The 16,533-nt window shown below is 47.5% G+C and overlaps 1 protein-coding gene across 4 annotated transcripts in view; it reads right to left on the reverse strand.

The window, feature by feature from the left end:
• Positions 1 to 1,254: 1,254 nt before the first annotated feature.
• Dcun1d2 (defective in cullin neddylation 1 domain containing 2) overlaps positions 1,255 to 16,533 on the reverse strand; it is a 29,903-nt gene continuing 14,624 nt past the window's right edge. For all 4 annotated transcript variants that reach the window (XM_003477498.5, XM_013141338.3, XM_013141340.3 and 1 more), the window contains exons 5-7: positions 6,040 to 6,122; positions 4,096 to 4,192; positions 1,255 to 3,065 (exon numbers count right to left, since the gene is read on the reverse strand). In XM_003477498.5, coding sequence (XP_003477546.2) covers positions 2,986 to 3,065; positions 4,096 to 4,192; positions 6,040 to 6,122 — 260 coding nt within the window. In that variant the 3' untranslated portion in view covers positions 1,255 to 2,985. The remainder of the gene's footprint in view (positions 3,066 to 4,095; positions 4,193 to 6,039; positions 6,123 to 16,533) is intronic.

Raw genomic sequence — 16,533 nt, forward strand, 5'->3', positions numbered from 1 at the left:
CTGCTGGGCTGCCAGCTCCACTGGCCTGTCACCTCACAGCTTCTGAGGCGCAGTCCTCGAGGCCCCTGCTGGGAATCCACAGGCGGGGCTGTGTGGCCCAGGTGGAAACCCGAGCAGCTCCCAGGCTCGCACACCCCACCCCCACAGCCCTGTCTGCACCCGTCCTGAGACACCTCACTGTGTTCTTTGCCTTTTCAAGTTTCAAACAAGTGCACCACACTATCTGGCTATGGACTAGAGTTTTCCAGAAATCCAATGTTTGTCTTTTTGTGTCAGTTTCTTTAGGAAAATCTGTCTTTGATTTTCCTATGTGTAGTTTGGAGGAGGTGCTCCCTGCTCCTTGGGAAGGGTTCTGACCTCTCTCCCCATTCGCTGCTCAGCACTGGACCTGGTGTGGGGACATGCAGCAGCAGCTGCACAGCCACAGCACCCTGAGGGACTCAGAAACTCCGGCCTACTGGAGTCAACTTTCACAGCCACAAGGCTACGGACAGGCAGAGTGCAAACTCTGAAGCGAGGACAGCCACGCACCCACTGCCCTGGACCTGGACTGAGGCAGTTACCCCGATATTTCAGGGTGCCACACCACCGCAAGGTGGCCTTCAATGAGTGTCAGTGAGCACTGGTTATGCTGAGGTGCTAGTGTTTCACCAGCCAGCTCAACTCGACAGCAAAACTGTCCCTCGGAGTGAGAAGGTATACAGGCTGTCTGCATCCAGAAAGATGGACAGCGGCAGAAAGATGGACAGAGCTGCCAGCCAGGAGGCAGTGGGAAGCATCTTCAAAGATGCCTGGGGTTACTCTCCACTCTTTAGCCCACACTCCAAACTATGAGATAAGGTTGGCTCATTTTTCTGTCTATTCAGTAACTAACTATGCATGGCCCCCACACTACTGGGAATGGTGGGGCTAGAGCAACAAAGCCAAAGTTTACTTTTGCCGCGGAGCCTGAAGCCTGAACTCCGACACACACTGGAATGCTGAGGGTGGCGATGTGCACTCCAGACCTCTCACATATCCTTGATGGAGAAGTGGGTGATGTGCAGGGTACTCTGCTGGCTAGGGGGTCCTGATGTAAGAGTCACACACTGCGACACCTCACTGGGAAGCGGGCACTGTGGTGGCCACTGACGCTGTCGCCAGGATCAGGCCCATCGAACAGGTGGCGGGGTAGACACATGGGGGCAAGGGGCTTACTTTCTGGTTGCCATGAAGGAGGCTCTTCTACTGGCGTAGGACAAAGAACTATGCGGCTGAGAACAAACAAAACCACAGAAAGTAATTTATTCCTTAATTTTTCCTTAAGTTCTTACCATTTCCATAGCATGCACAAGTCTTAAAGAGGAAAAGAATGATTTTTTGAAGAGCCTTTTTCCAGTTAATGATTTGGCATCTACTGATAGCCCCACAGAACTTTAAATTTATAAAGTATTGCATACCCACATAATTTATAGTTATTTTAATTCTATAAACTTCTCTGAAGTAAAGATCCACAAAGCCCAGGATGCTTCCACGTTTCTTGGGTTTTATTATGCTAAATAAATTCTGAGTCAGAGTTTTGAAGGAGGAGATGCCCGGCTTTCCCTTTTACAGACTCTGCTAGAGACCCAAGGAAGGTCACCAGCTTGCCCTATAGCAGGACACAATCCCTGGGCCAGGAGGAGCTGCTTCCGGACGATGGACACCTGACCTGGAGCGGGCCCAGCCAGTCCACTCCACAGCGTGTCAGGCAGGGGCAAGGCACACTTGTGATGCAAAGTCTTGGCAAATGCGAGGCAGAGTCAGCACGGTGCCGTTCAAAGCATGCCACCAGGAGAGCAGGTGGCACTGGATCCTCTAGGCCAGTGTGCCTCAGTGGGACTGCACTGGCTGCGGTGGCCAGCAGATGCCAACAGCAAAGGAACAGACTGCGGCATTCCCGAGGCGCTCAGACACGGTGCATCAGCACAGCCGTGTGTCGGTCCCCATCTCCTCTGCGGGGCTGGCCTCTGGGAGCTGCGGGTGTCACAGAAAGGGGAAGGGAGCCAGTGCACCTGATTTCTAAACTTGTAACTCATTACTCAAAAAGAAATGGTTTTTATGGAAAAATGTCTTTTTAAATATAATAAAATACATTAAAAATATGAAACTTCTCAGGAAGTTCAAATAACATCATTAGAAGTAAAATAGGCCCACTGGCCTGTAAACAGCTTAAAGTAAAACTGTGCTGGAGTCACACTCAACGTGTCACTACTGTGCAAACTAATGGCATCTCAAAAGTGCAAAACGACTTTCACATAAACATCTAGAGAAAATGAAAATAAAAATAGATCTGGTAAATCTAGGTATCTGATAATTCAAAAATATAAATCTTGAATTTCTGGCACCAAAATTAGAAAACATCAGACTCTATCAAGGTCACCTCCAGGAGGGCACATCTTTTTCTTTTTTGGTCTTTTTGAGACAGGGTCTCATTACATAGTTCAAGCTAAATTTGAACTCACTCTGTAGCCCAGGCTGGCCTTAAACTTGCAGCCATCCACTTGCCTCCGCCTCCTGAGTGCTAGGATCACAGGTATGCACCACTACACCCGGCCAGAGCACATTTTCAACAGCTCTGACTTGTAGAGAAACACACCACTCTGCCCAAGACACACACATACACACACTGTTCTTTATGGGTAATTTCAGTGACTCAGCAGTTCATAACTACTGGTGTTCACCTAGGTCACAACTGAACAACATGCTCAGCAGTTCTGCAAACAGCACTGGTTATGGTGTGACTCTAGGTCATGGGGAATCTCCTAAAGCGGCAATGGTGATGACACATCTCCACTTGCCCGAGCGGCTGCTACAAGGAGTTTCTCCTGGAGCGGCGCAAAGTACAGGCTCCAGTCCCATAGCTGGCGAGGACGGCTGCCAGAGCAGCAACACACATGCAGCGACTGGCCACTCATTTCTCTGCAGACGCCGCTGTCTTCCAACCTCCACACACCTGTCTTCCTCCTAGAAGGGACGGCGTTTTCCACCTGTGACTACTGGCCGTGCATACTCCACAAAGTCATCTATGAGGACAGGCCAGGCTCCTAAACGGGGAGCAAACACAAAGGTCTTTAAAACTGGTGCCATGGCAATTTCTTATTTTTTATCAGGCTGGAGCCTGAGCCCACTGCCCTTAATATACCAACTCAGCCAGTGCTACAGCCACTTTTTATGTTCAAAACATTTTTTTCAAAATCTAACACTTGTATTTCAAGAATCCAAATGATCTGAAGTTCACAGAGCTATCTTCTACCTGCTGCTTTTTCTCCAGGCACCCTTGGTCAGCGAGCAGCAGGTGGGACACACTGGTGGAGATAACATACATACTCAGTGACCAGGCACACGGTGGCCACAAGGTCCCCAGCCAGCTCGGCAGTCAGCAAGTGCTATCTTAGAGTGCAGAGAAATGGGCCTACTTGCTCTAGGATGGGAACACAGAGTGATGGGTGTCCATGCCACCAGGGGCACTGCCCACTGCTTAGTCTCTTAGAGGGATCCCTTCCAAAGGTGGGGCCCTCTGGGTCCTGCAGCTCCCGGTCACATGACAGCATGCCTCAGGCTTCGGCTGTCTTTTTGTAAAGGACCTCATATCGACATCTACGGCTTGTGCTCCTGGAAGCTGGGTGGCCACATTCACAAGCATTGATACACGCTACAGATACTCTGCCAAGTGTGGAAGCAGCAAAGATACAAGCTGAGCTAGTGAGAAGCAGAACATAGCCAGTGCCAAGTGAAGGGCAAGGCTGCAGGATGACAGAACGAGGACAGGCTGTCCAGGAAGTCCTGGTGGGGACGCTGCTGCACAGATAGGGCACCTTCCAGAGCACAGGGACCCCCGCTGCCCAAGACTCAGACGCGGTGCTCCAAGGCAGTGGGGGCAGCAGCGTGCGTGACTGCGTGCAGGGAAATGAGTGCAAGCTGGCACCTCCCTATCAGCCCGAACAGCACCTGTCTCCGTGAGCTGCAGGAACAAACACGCGAGTGGCCGTCCTGCATCCCCTCAGGCCAGGGGGCAGGCAGAGGGCACCTGTGGCAGACTGAGCATTTCCCTGGGAAAGCCTCGGGCTCTAGTACCTTCTTCATCGTAGTTAGACATGTCATCGTCAATCATGTTTCCAAAATCTAGCAGAAGGTTCCAAGTATCCCTTGGAATTGATCTTTTGTGATGTTCCTAATGTTCAAGAGAAAAACAATCCACCAGATTAAAGAGTCAGAGCTTACTCGCAGGTGGTCTTCATCAGAGGGAGCCTCTTCCATCTGCGGAGAACCTCTCAGGAAGTCCTCAGCAGGAGAAACGGAGCTCTACGCAAACAGCAAGCGCTCCAGCAGCACCAGGGCCCACACATGAGACAGGCTCACTGGCAGAGAAAGGGAGGCCTGTGCGAACCACGATCGCACTGTGTCATTCAGACAGGATGGCAGCACTTCTGAATGTCCTTTCTGGGACCGAGTATTTGGAGCGGAGCATAAAGCCTTGTGCACCCGAGGCAAGTACTCTGCCATCGAGCTCCATCCCCAGCCAACATGCTCATTTTTCTAGGTATTAGGCAGCAGCAGTTAGTGAGAGGGGCAATCCATGGCTGCAGGTTACACTGCACTCCAGATGAGAGTGCTGCACACTGCACTCCAGCGGCAAGTGCTGCCCTTTTGGGTTGAGTTCTCTTTTGCTGGCCTTGGCCTTGCCAGATCTGCCCTTGCACATTTATAGGTGTGCAGAATCAGAAGCAGCTTAAAAGCTTGCACTGCATTGCATGGTGATTCTCATGGTGATTCTCCTGCTTTAGCCTCCTAAGTGCTGAGATTACAGGCATCTGCCATCATACCTGGCTAAAGCTTGTTTTGCATTTTAAAATATTAACTGCTTCAAAATGACGTAAGCAGTTGTGCACAAGTGGTTTCTTCTCTCACCTAGCATCGTTTGAAAGGCATCTACACTGACAGGTAAATATAGCTCCATGCCTTATCTCTGCTCTGCTGCTGTGTACTCCTGCAGCACTATGCTATCCTTCTCCACCCACTCTCGTGGATGCACACTGGCTGTCCAGTGTTTTGCTATGCCCACAGCACATCTTTGTGCACATAGGCGTGAGCTCTGTGGGGAAGGCCAGGAGCTTGAGCAAGGCCCCAAGGGAGTCAGGAGTCTTGGGCACACTCTTCAACCTCTGAAAATTTTAGGAGAAGTGACACAGTGCCTGACAGAGTAGCACAGCTGACACAAAGCTTCCCCAAGGTCAGTGGGACCTCACAAGGCCCTCCCTGACAGCACTCGGCTCCACAGGCAGCAGCTCATGCCCTCACTTGATGAAGGGGCACAGAGGGGAGTGACCTGCCCATGAACAGAACTTACAGGTGGCTCTGTGCCATAAATGAGAAGCCGAGAGTGCGCCTTAGTTTGGCTGTGCTGCCTGTCAGATGGCCATTTCTTCCTGTGACAGCATGGTAGTGGTGGTGGTGGTGGGGTTTGAGTGTCCCTGTCACCCCCAGATGACTGCTTCTGGACTTAGAATACATCTTTGTGCCTTTTCAATTGAAATGTCCTGCAGCTGCACCTGTTGCCCACTACAGTGACGCAGCTTCCAGCCTGCATCTTTGTCAGTGGCCTGCTTTTTTTCTACAGTGACACCCAACTGCAGACACACATGGAAGCTGGGCATCTATGGCTCTAGAGCCTGTGTCAACCTTAGTAAACATGGTCCTGGCACCTCCCTTAAGTACCTTAAATTTCTTGGTGGACATGGACAATAATTTAGCACAGAGTCTTCAAAGAGATGGCAAGGAAAGGACTGCGGGGGCTCGAATCCATCTTGTAGAAACCGCAGGGCAGAGTGAGTTTCAAGCAGCTGCCAGGGCACACCCAAGCCTCAAGAGCTGCCACAACCTGTAAGGCAACAGGCTGTGCAATCCTCGCCCAGTACCCCAGGACCTCTGTGTGGGGCTAGGTTTACCCAGTCACACATAGCTTTCAAGCTGCTGGCTTCCCCTCCGACTGGGCATACACTGCAAGGTGTGAATACTTACCAGCAGGAACGTGTTCCAAAGATCTAAAAATTTAAACCTTCCAGACAGTACTAATTTCCAGTAGGCAACTGCCATTTCCAAATCTGGCCACAAAAAAAAAAAAAAAAAAAAAAAAAGAGATAAAGTAGTTAATAAATTCCAATTTATTTCTCCATTGTACAAAAATGATATTTATTTGGATGATAAAATTTGGCAATCTTGCCAGAGATATGAGGTCTAATCTCTACACATTTCCTGAAAAATGCATATAATCTAGTTTTATAAATCTAAGGAAATTTACTGAAAAGGCATTTGTATATTAAGTTATTTGGACAAGCAGGTAATTATCCCCCAATTAGTTTTGGTGACTTATACTTCATATGTGTCAGGCTTTGTCTCAACAGATCATTTATTTATTTTTAAAAATAGATCACTGCCCTTTCCAAGTGGCAAGCTGCAAACTAAACAACTTGTTCAGAGAGGAAGGGACCTGCTGCTCAATAGATGGATTCTCTGCTATACAAATGAACCCTGAGTCCAATGTTTTAAAATTATCTGGTTCACAGTCAAACCAGAGGGCACTGTAAGGACTTTGCATTCCTTACTGCACAGTCAAGACATGTAGCACCAACAGGAAAAGCATTTCCACTGAGAGGATGTTTAAAAATCTAGGCTGCTTATCCACCAAAGCCAATGTCTTTTCTCCTGACTGCAAGGCAAAGACAACTCCAGCCCAGAGGACTCACTCCCAAGGTATCTAAGGGACAAGCAGGATCTCTAATTCACAGTGCTTTGAGTTTTGATTATTCTCTGCTCACTGTTTGCATGCCTGCCATACCAGGATATAAAGGGCCAGAAAAGCTTCTTTCTTTCTTTTTTTTTTTTTGTCTTTTTCTTTTTTAATGGTACCAGGGATCGAACTCATGACCACACACCTGCAAGGCAGGTGCTTATGCTGCTGAGCTAAACCCCCAGCCCCAAGAAAAGCTTATTTCTTAAAATTGCTTATCTTTAGTTGCACTGAATATTTAGTGTTTCTTATAACAGCCATCAAAGGGGGAGTTATATTGAATTTCCTAATTCTTATGTAAGTATGTCAGATAAACTAATGTAAAAAGCAGATTAAGAAACATATTAAGGTAACAGGGTGGTTTTAATGTAAAATCTCCAACTGAACACTTTCAAAGGATCTTCTTCTAAATCTTGTTTAGTCCCATTTGGACAGAAATGACTCAAGGTGGAGGCCTTGCTCAAAGTTTCCAGGGTTGATCATCAATTCTGGAGAAGCAAGAGATGAATGAGCAGCAAACAACTTCAAACAAGATGCCTATTCCTGTATGTTCCTGTGAAGGCTCCTTACAACCCATGTGGGCTTCAGCACCCAGGAGTCTCAATCAGAAGGACAGGCAGAGACAGAGTTCTGAGCACGGGTGCATGGAGCAGCTCTCTAAGCCTTACCTATGGGCCCCGCAGTGTAAGTCTAGGGTGATTAGTCTTGTCCTGCTTACAAGTCTACATCCTTATCACTTAGGAAGAACAGTAATTGAAATCTATATTCAACTCATCTTAATGATGTAAATCGCTCACATTGGGAAATGGAGGTGAACCTGGGAAGGAAAGAAAAATAAAGTTTTATGGAATACATTTAACATCTAGTTACTTTTGGGTTAGTTTTTGGTCCTAGCAACTTTTTTTTTAAATATAAAGAACCTGATTTGGATGTAGGTAAATCACATGATTGAAAACTAAATGCATGAATTTCTAATATTTTATGTTAGCTTTGTAAAAATGTCACACTGTCCCAAGGGATTAATGGACTTATTTGCCAAATAACAATGACAATAAAACCCCTACATGGCAGAGCTTGAGACTGAACTTGGAACAGTGGAGATGCCAGTACTTTATGTTTTGGTTGCACTGTTCTCCTTCAGAACCTCCAAGAAGTCACATCCCTGGATTAAGATCATATCACAAAGAGGAATTACTATTTGCAAGGCTTCGCTGAGCATCAGATAACGAAGATGAGCCCTCTGTCAGCAAAGGACAGACATAAATATTAGCTAATTCTTTACTTCTTTGAAAGTTGAGGTTTCTGCGCAGAATGACTCTAGACCCAGCCAGCATGAGTCCCTTGAGCAGTACCTGCAGATGTGGCCGTAGGGAAGAGGGCTCTCCAAGCACAGCCTGGGTTCAATCCCCAGCACCGCACACTCCAGAGACTTTCGGTAACCCCTTGACTAGGATGATCATTAGTTAAGTGCAGGGTGAAGAATACTCTCACATGAAAACAACAGAGGGTGGGCAGCACCTATGGCCCCAGACTTGGGAGGTTGAGGCAGCAGAAATCTTTGAGTCCCAGCCTGGTCAGCACAAGACCCTGTCTCAAATGCAACATCACAGAACACAGGACCCTAATGTGTATGCCAACAAACACACAAAGGAAGACCAGGACACCGTTCTCTCACTGCTACCTCCTATGCTGCCTGTGTCTCTTCCAGGAGCTGAGGGGACACACACACACACCCACCTCTTCTGTATGACTCTGACAGCCCCAAACCTGCTTGCCAGCAGAGCATAGTTCTTAGCAGGGAACTCAGCTCAGTACCGAGGTTGTTGGCAAGCACAGGACACAGGATGGTTTAGAGGAAGAACAATGATATTGACAGGTTCACAGACATCTGGAGCGACCCAAAAATCTCCATTGGGCTTCTAAGACCCTGCCCATTGAGATCAACACTGCCAGAGAACTTTGGTCACAGATATTTCTTAAAATCTTCCCACAATGTCCCTTGCCTTCTTTCAGTCCCTATAAAAGGAGTCCACTTCTCTTTGTTCCCTACAGACGGCCTTTTCACCATCTGCCTGTGCCAGGTGCAATAAATTACATGCCATGTTGTCTTTGCACAAGCCTGGAGGTCTTGGCTGGTCTCTGCCTCTTGAGTTCCTTACACCTTCAACGTGTACAAACTTGTCAGGAGACAGACCGTGCAGTCACACACCTGGACAGGGTAAACTGGTCACTCCACTTTTTATAGATTCATAAAATGTCTCTTTCCTTTGTTTTGTTGCCGGCAGCTGAGTTAGAGATATTATAGGCAGGCAGACAGGGCTAGGTCCTTGAAGGAGCCAGTGCAGAAGCCCAGATACCTTTGCAACTGTGTGGGAGACAGACACCTCCTGCTGTGGGCCAGGCCTCAAGACAAAAGATCAAACAAAAGCACCCATATCCTAAGGACTGATACTCTAGGGGCTGGGGATTTAGCTCAGCGGCATAAGCACCTACCTTGCAAGTGTGTGGTCATGAGTTCGATCCCCGATACCAATAAAAAAGAAAAAGACAAAAAAAAAGGACTAATACTCTAAATAGGTCTCTATCATCCTGAGAAAGCCAGAAGTCACTATCCCCACCCGCTACAGGAAGAGTCACTGCTGTTAAGCACGCCAGCTTACTACCTGACTCGCTTCTCCATTTGTCCTCGATTTAATTAATTTTACCTGAGCAATTAATCAACTGACCATAGTTCTGTCCCACCTCATGCCCATCTGCCTTGCAAGTTCCCAGTTTTCCCCACCTTACACCTACCTCACCTCATGGTTTTACTCTATAAAAGTCGCTAGAAAACACAGTCTTTGGCAACGTGCTCGGGATCCCTTCTGTCTCTCTGACAGCTTTCTTTCTCTCAGTAACTTCACCCTTAACCTGTTATTCCTTAAATTCATCCTTTGAGTTTAGAGAACATGAACTCACTGGACAGCTGGTAGGTTGGGAGTTTCATTCCCTTATATCTTCTAAGAAAGCCCTCAAAAAGATTTTTAAAATAATGTGCATGACTAGGCTTGGTGGTGCATGCTTGTAATTTCAGTCCTCTGGGAAACTGAGGCAGGAGTATCTATAAGTTATCTCACCTACAATATACCAACACTCACTTGAAAACTAAAAATGAATCAGACCTGGGGAAGTGTGGGAGGCTGGGCCCTTGTGCAGGGGAAACAGGGCTCAGGACACAGTAAGACTTCATGGCAGAAGATGAGATAACATGGGCTGCTGCCTGCAGTGGGCCTTGTCCAGCCAAACATTCAAACCTTTGTATTACAGACAGCTAAATTAGCTGGAAGCGTCATAGGCAGTTAGTCAGACAGGGACAGGCCCTCGAGTCAGCGGAGAAGGTGAGAATACATCGCAACTGTGGGGAGGTGCATTAGATGCCAGACTTCAAGACCAAAGATAGAATGGCTGTGCCTCATACTTCCCCAGGCAGGAACAGCAAGGATGGATATTCTAAACATGCTCCTGCGACCTTGGGGGGCTAGGGAGAGCCACTGACCCACCTGCTCTAGGAAAGGCCCCTATTCTGTTCCATGTATGCATGCTATATCACTTGCTTCCCCATTTGATCCTCATTTAATTAGTATTACCTAAACAAGTATACTTGTACTCCTATTGGTTAACTATAGTTTTATCCCATCTCATGCCTGCCTTGTGATTTCCCATTTAATTAACATTAGCTAAGTGATTATCCTCATAATCTTACAGGTTCATCATAGTTTTGTCCCACTTCATGCCCATCTTGGGATTTCCCTTTGGATCAATGTTACCTAACTGATCATACTTATAATCTTATTAGTTGATTATAGTTTTTCCCACTTTCGACCTACCTCATCTTGTGGTTTTCCTCTATAAAGTTCCCGTGAAAAGCAGCATCTTTGAAACTCACTCTAGATCTGTTCTGTCTCTTTGAGACAGAAGCTTTCTTTTCCCAATAAATAGATTCTGCTCTTATAACCTCCACTGTTCCTAGAATTCATTGTTTGATTTTAGAGAACATGAACCCACACCGGACATCTAGCAGGCTGGGAATTTCTTTCCCTTATATCATTCTTACACATGTTAAGACTCAAGGGGCCTGTTGTCTAATTAATTGTGAGCATTGAAAGACTGGCAAACTTAAATAGGCTTAAGCTATAGCAACTACTGTCAGCACTACTGTCAGCCTCAGAAAAGCAGGAGCAAGACAGGGAAGATCAAAGCCAATTTCTGGCCAAAGTAAAAACTCAGCTCACAGAGCTGGGCGTGGTGGCTCATGCCTGTACTTCCTGCACTCATGAGGCTGAGGCAGGAGGATCGTTGCGAGTTCGAGACCAGCCTGGGCTACAAAGTGAGCTCAAGGCCAGCCTGAACTGGATAGCGAGACCCTCTCTCAAAAAGACAAAACAAAACAAAACAAAAAAAAACTCAGCTCACAAGGCTGGGGCACAGTTCAGTGACAGAATGCTTGCCTGCCCAAGACCAGGGATTTAATTCCCAGCACTGCAAATCAAACACAAGAACCATCCTAGCTCATAAAAGCACAACCTCAGACATACCCACCAGGATGCTATTATCTCAGAACGGCAAAGTCCTGAGCATCTCAGCTACTCAGGAGGTGAAGGAGGAGGATGGGAAGCTTGAGGACAGCCTGAGCAACTTAGCAAGACTGTGTCTCAGAATCGTACTTTAAGACAGGGTCTCCTTGTGGAACAGCGCTTGCCTAGCACATGTGAGGCCCTGGTTCAATGGCAGCACACACACGGCATACCCTCCCACAGCCCAGAGGTAAAAAGCAAAGTGAAACATGGAAAAACAAGATGCGCTGTTCACATTGCTGGTGGGAATGTCAGATAGTGCAGCTGCTATGAGAAAAATCATGATGGTTTCTCAAAAATGGAACAGAATTACCATGCAACCCAGAAATGAAACAGGCACTCGAAAAGATATTGCTATTCATAGCAGCATTACCACTACACCAAAAGGTGGAGTGACCCAAGTATCCACTCAATGGAAGAATAAAAAAAATGTTTTATCTACATACATGTGCCATCACGCAATCTTAAAAAGGGAGTAAATTCTGCTACCACATGGATGGAAGCCATGTGAAACAGGCCAGTCACAGAAAGACAAACACTGCATGGTTCCACAGATGGAAAGGCCACTCCAGCATCAGAGAGAGTGCAGGGGTACCCAGAGTTGCAGAGGAGCTGGGGAGCAGAGCTTCAGTTTGGGGAAAGGGAGGGTTCTGAGGATAGCTCTGAGGACAGCTACATGACACTATGAGTGGCCCCTGAATTTTGTCTTGTTTTTATTTTTTGAGACAGGATCTTGTGATACTGCCCATGTTGGCCTTGAACTCATGGACACCATGCTTCTGTCTAACCTCCTGAGAAGCTGGTACCACCACCCCTGGCTTGTGAATGCACTCAATGCTATTGAACTGTGCACTTAGAAACAGCTAAAATAGGGCCGAGGATATGGCTCTGGCACAGCAACTGCCTGGTAAGAATGAGTTCAGAGTTCGACTTCGGGTACAACCAACAAACAAACAAACATCAGTTAAGATAGTTTAAACAAACAAAAAGGAACAGAAAAGAAATGCAAGGACTTCTGACTGAACAGGCTTCAAAGCAGAGGTCCCACCCTCAGCCACTCCTGCTCCCTCCAGACCCTCTGCCCATGACAGCTCATGCCTAAGGCACGGTTGGAAGGGTGAGGCAGGAGATCTGGGTATGGCAGGCTGGCTGGGCAAAGGGACACGACCTGTGGGTTATAAAGAACTAGAAGAGGCTGGGCAACTGGGCATCACCTGCTAGTCATGGGAAACTGTCAAATCACGGCTGGGATGTGTGCACGCAACAACTTTCGACAGACCGACAGAAGATATAAAAGACTGTGGTTGACTTTGAGACCACTGCTGTCTTCCTGCTCTTGCAGTGGCTCACTCTGCTTGCAGGATGTATCTCACTTTTCTCCTCTGTACTTCTCTTTTCCTTTGTTACTTTTCATGCTCATCAATTGTCCAGGCCGATTCTTTGGGCAAGGTAGCAAGAGCCTGGAAATGCCAGACTGTGGTGTCCAGCAACACTGTGAAGGCAGTGGTAAAGGCATAGTTTTATAACATCTCTGAATCATCCCATAGAAACAGGAATAGCAATGAGCATAGCCAAATCCACAGGAAACATTCATATCAAACCTAGGTGAGAAAATATCATCTGGATCCACATCATAAGTAGCAAGGCATGGACACTACCAGCAACAAGACGTTGGAGGGGAGCCATGATGGGTGCGAGAGCTCCGCAAGGGGTAGGTAGGGCCTGGATCTGGGGCCATGGTTGTGAATGTGGGGTTCTGCCACACTGTGGGTGAGGAGGCTACTCACTTCATTATGGACTTCAATATCACAAGCAGGGCCCTATGCTGCAGAAAAATGATTGGGCGTGGGAGACAAGTGGTAGAAGAAAGAGCCAGCAGAGATGAAGGTCAGGGAGAGGAACAGCTTTTGGAAGGCAGACATCACATTTTGTGTACGTGTACACATGCATGTGTGCAGGCAAGCCCATCCAGAAAAGAGAGCTGTGTGAACTCAGGAAAACCCACACTGAACCACCTGAAAGTCATATAAAAACACACAGCAAGCTGGGCGTGCTGGCACTTGCCTGTAATTGCAGCACTGAGTTCAAGGCCAGCTTAGGCTACACAGTGAGCTCAACACCAGCCTGAACTACAAGGTAGTCTTAGAACAAAACAAACAAAAAATAATAAAATAGAAAATAAATAAAAACACAGTACAGAACAGCACAGACACCCCATCTAATAAGCACTATGCCAATCCGAAAAGAGACAATGAAATAGCAATGCATGTGCACCAAGAGGCCTACAAGGGGGAGACCAAAGTGTATTCTCCAGCTTGAAAACGGTAAGAGACAGGAAATGAAATACCATGAATCACAATTAGAAAAATCAGAAATTGAGGGATAAGACTCAAAAATTAGAAACAAAGGAAATCTTTCCCCAAATCACTAAACTAACAAAGCATGGAAAGAGCATGGAAAAAAATAATCTGAGGGAGGCCATGGCATGACAGGTGGAGACACAGCTCCTAAACTCTCTAGGGAGAGTAGCACCCAGCACAGAGCAGACCAGGAGGACCGTGACCCAGTGGCTTGCCCCTCGGCGGGGTAAGGAGCCCTCACGGAAGAGCTAGTCCCACTGGAAAGCTCTGCTTCTGAGTGCGCAGCACCCAGACACAGCTCAGGAAATGACCTGACTTAGCTCTGACAAGGCCTGAGATTTGCTTGGGCACCAGAGAGAAGAGCCAGCAAACTCCAAGGGAAAGAAAATCTGATCATCACCAGATGGGTCAACAGCAGCTGATGCCAGAGGATGAACATTAAGATGCTCAAAGAAAACTACAGGTCAATGTTCACTTGCAACAAAACTCCTGCTGCAAGCTGGCCTCAGAGCACGACTTTCCAAAAACAGTGAGCAGAGGGCACTGGCCACTGGTGCAGATGCAGTGCTCAGACAGCAAAGCCAAACGCGCAGCAACAGTCACAACCCCTGAGGTGAGAAAACAGCATGCAGAACCCAAGCGACAAAGACACGGACCAGAGCTGTAAGCACTGGGCCAGAAGGAGAGCTGGCTGCATACTCTGACAAGGGCGATACCACCATGCGAGTTTTACACACTGGGGGAGAAATACTAGAATCTTCTTCTCTGTTTTTGGGACAAGCTCTCACTCTGCAGTTCAGGCTGGCCTTGAATTCACTATGAAGTCACTTGCAATGACCTTCCTGCCTCAGCCTCCCAAGTTTTGCACCTAAACTGGAGAAGACAGCCTTAGCATTGTTATTCTGACTCTGTGGTACACTAACATGGGGCAAAGCAAACAAGTACAGATATGACCAACTACTTCTATCGTCATCTACATCCTTGAGAACTGGGGCCAAAACAGGACATGCAGTGGTAAAGTAGAGAAGCCTGAGTGGAAACAGTCATGGATGGCTGGCCCAGACTGAAGTGCAGCGTCAGCACGCCCCTGCCTGCTGAAGTCCCGGGGACAGCAGCCTACCTAGGAGGACATGCCTCCTGGAGACCAGACCCTGCTCACTTCTCCGGGAGAAAGTCAGGGCTTTCTGGACACAGACAGCCCTGGCCTGCAGCAGAAAGTATCCCGGCCTGAGCTGAGTGTCCTCTAGACGGTGGGGAAGCATCAGCAGCCCTGTCCAAGGGGGTTCCTGCTGGCCACAGCAGCAGGCTGGGCAACAAAGGCTCACAGAACTCTGAAAGTGTTCCATCCCAAGCTCATACTGTAAGAAAAGTAACAACAAACTGACCACACTGGTGGTTCTGGGTTTTTCATCAATGTGTGTCTGTAGCACATAATGTTCACATGCCATGGTCCTCACCGGCCCCTCCTAGGTGACCATGGCCATCTGATTCTCACCCTTAGCTCAACAGCAGTCACTAAAACCCTGCACATGCTCAGTAGTCAGAGGCAAGATGTGTGTGAGGTTCCGTGGCCTAAACAAGGGGAGCAGCACCTGGACACAGGGCTGGGCCTCACCAGGGACAGAGTTCACTGGGACTCAGCTCCTGACATTTTATCCCGTCAAGTTGTGAGAACCAAGTTGGTGGCATCAAAACATTGCCAATAACACCACAAATAAGGACTTCAAGACAGCACATGACATAGCCATCTGGACAAAAGCCACGTCATGTCCTCAAAGCCTATTAAAGCCTGAGCTCTGGCTGGGAGGCCAGGCCCCTGGCAGTACCTGCCCTGCAGCTTCTGCACAGCTCGGCAGCCTCACCCAGCCCCACACAGAAGTCTCCCTTGGTGCCTGAGTGGGAAGAAGCAGAGAAGAGATAGCTATTTCCACATCAGTTTGCTGTCTTTAAATAGATGAAGTGATTATGACTCTCTTCTGTTCAATATACACAAATACACACACATATATGAATCTGGTAAGCAGTAATATGTTTTTAAACACAGTATACATACAGGTTATGGGTTAACTCCAGCTATACTGATCACTAAGCTTAGGAATATAAAAGTAGACACAGGAAGTGACCACTGCAGCTCACCATCTAGTCCCCTTTACTTTCTTCTCTCTGATTACACAGAAGACTCCTGATGGACCCAAGTGTGTGGTCAGTGTGAGGGCCCTGTGTGCTGTTTCTCCACAGATCATACTAGAGCATGGAAAGTCCACACCCAAACTCTAGGCTAAGCCATCTTAGCCTTGTTATGGCCAGGGATCTGGCCACCTAAAGAGCCTAGATAAGGAGGCCTACTCTGGACACCCTTCTGACTGATGGAGCTTTCTCTATTCTTCTACTTCCATAAACACTCCTCACAAATGCCTCCTATGCCCATGATTTCACACTTTGAACTCGGGAAACACCAGCTGCATGTAGACGCTAATAGTGACACCCACAGGGACCAGGTGGGTACACTTCCTGGAGCAATGGGATCAGCCCAAAGGCAGGCCCTGGAGAACCTGTAGGTTGGGAGGGAGACTGTGTGTGGCCAGGGGATGCCTCTCAGGAATTACAGATGCTCAGTAAATGTTATTTTTCATCTTTCTTCTCTTTTTCTTTCTTTTTCATTTTTATCAGTACCAAGGATCGACTGCCTGCTTGCAAGGCAGGCGCTTATGCCGCTGAGCTAAATCCCCAGCCCCTCTTTCTTTTCAAGAAA

Source organism: Cavia porcellus, unplaced genomic scaffold (assembly GCF_034190915.1).
Source record: "Cavia porcellus strain 051 isolate PalLab524CR breed Dunkin Hartley unplaced genomic scaffold, mCavPor4.1 scaffold_4, whole genome shotgun sequence".
NCBI classification, from domain to species: domain Eukaryota; kingdom Metazoa; phylum Chordata; class Mammalia; order Rodentia; family Caviidae; genus Cavia; species Cavia porcellus.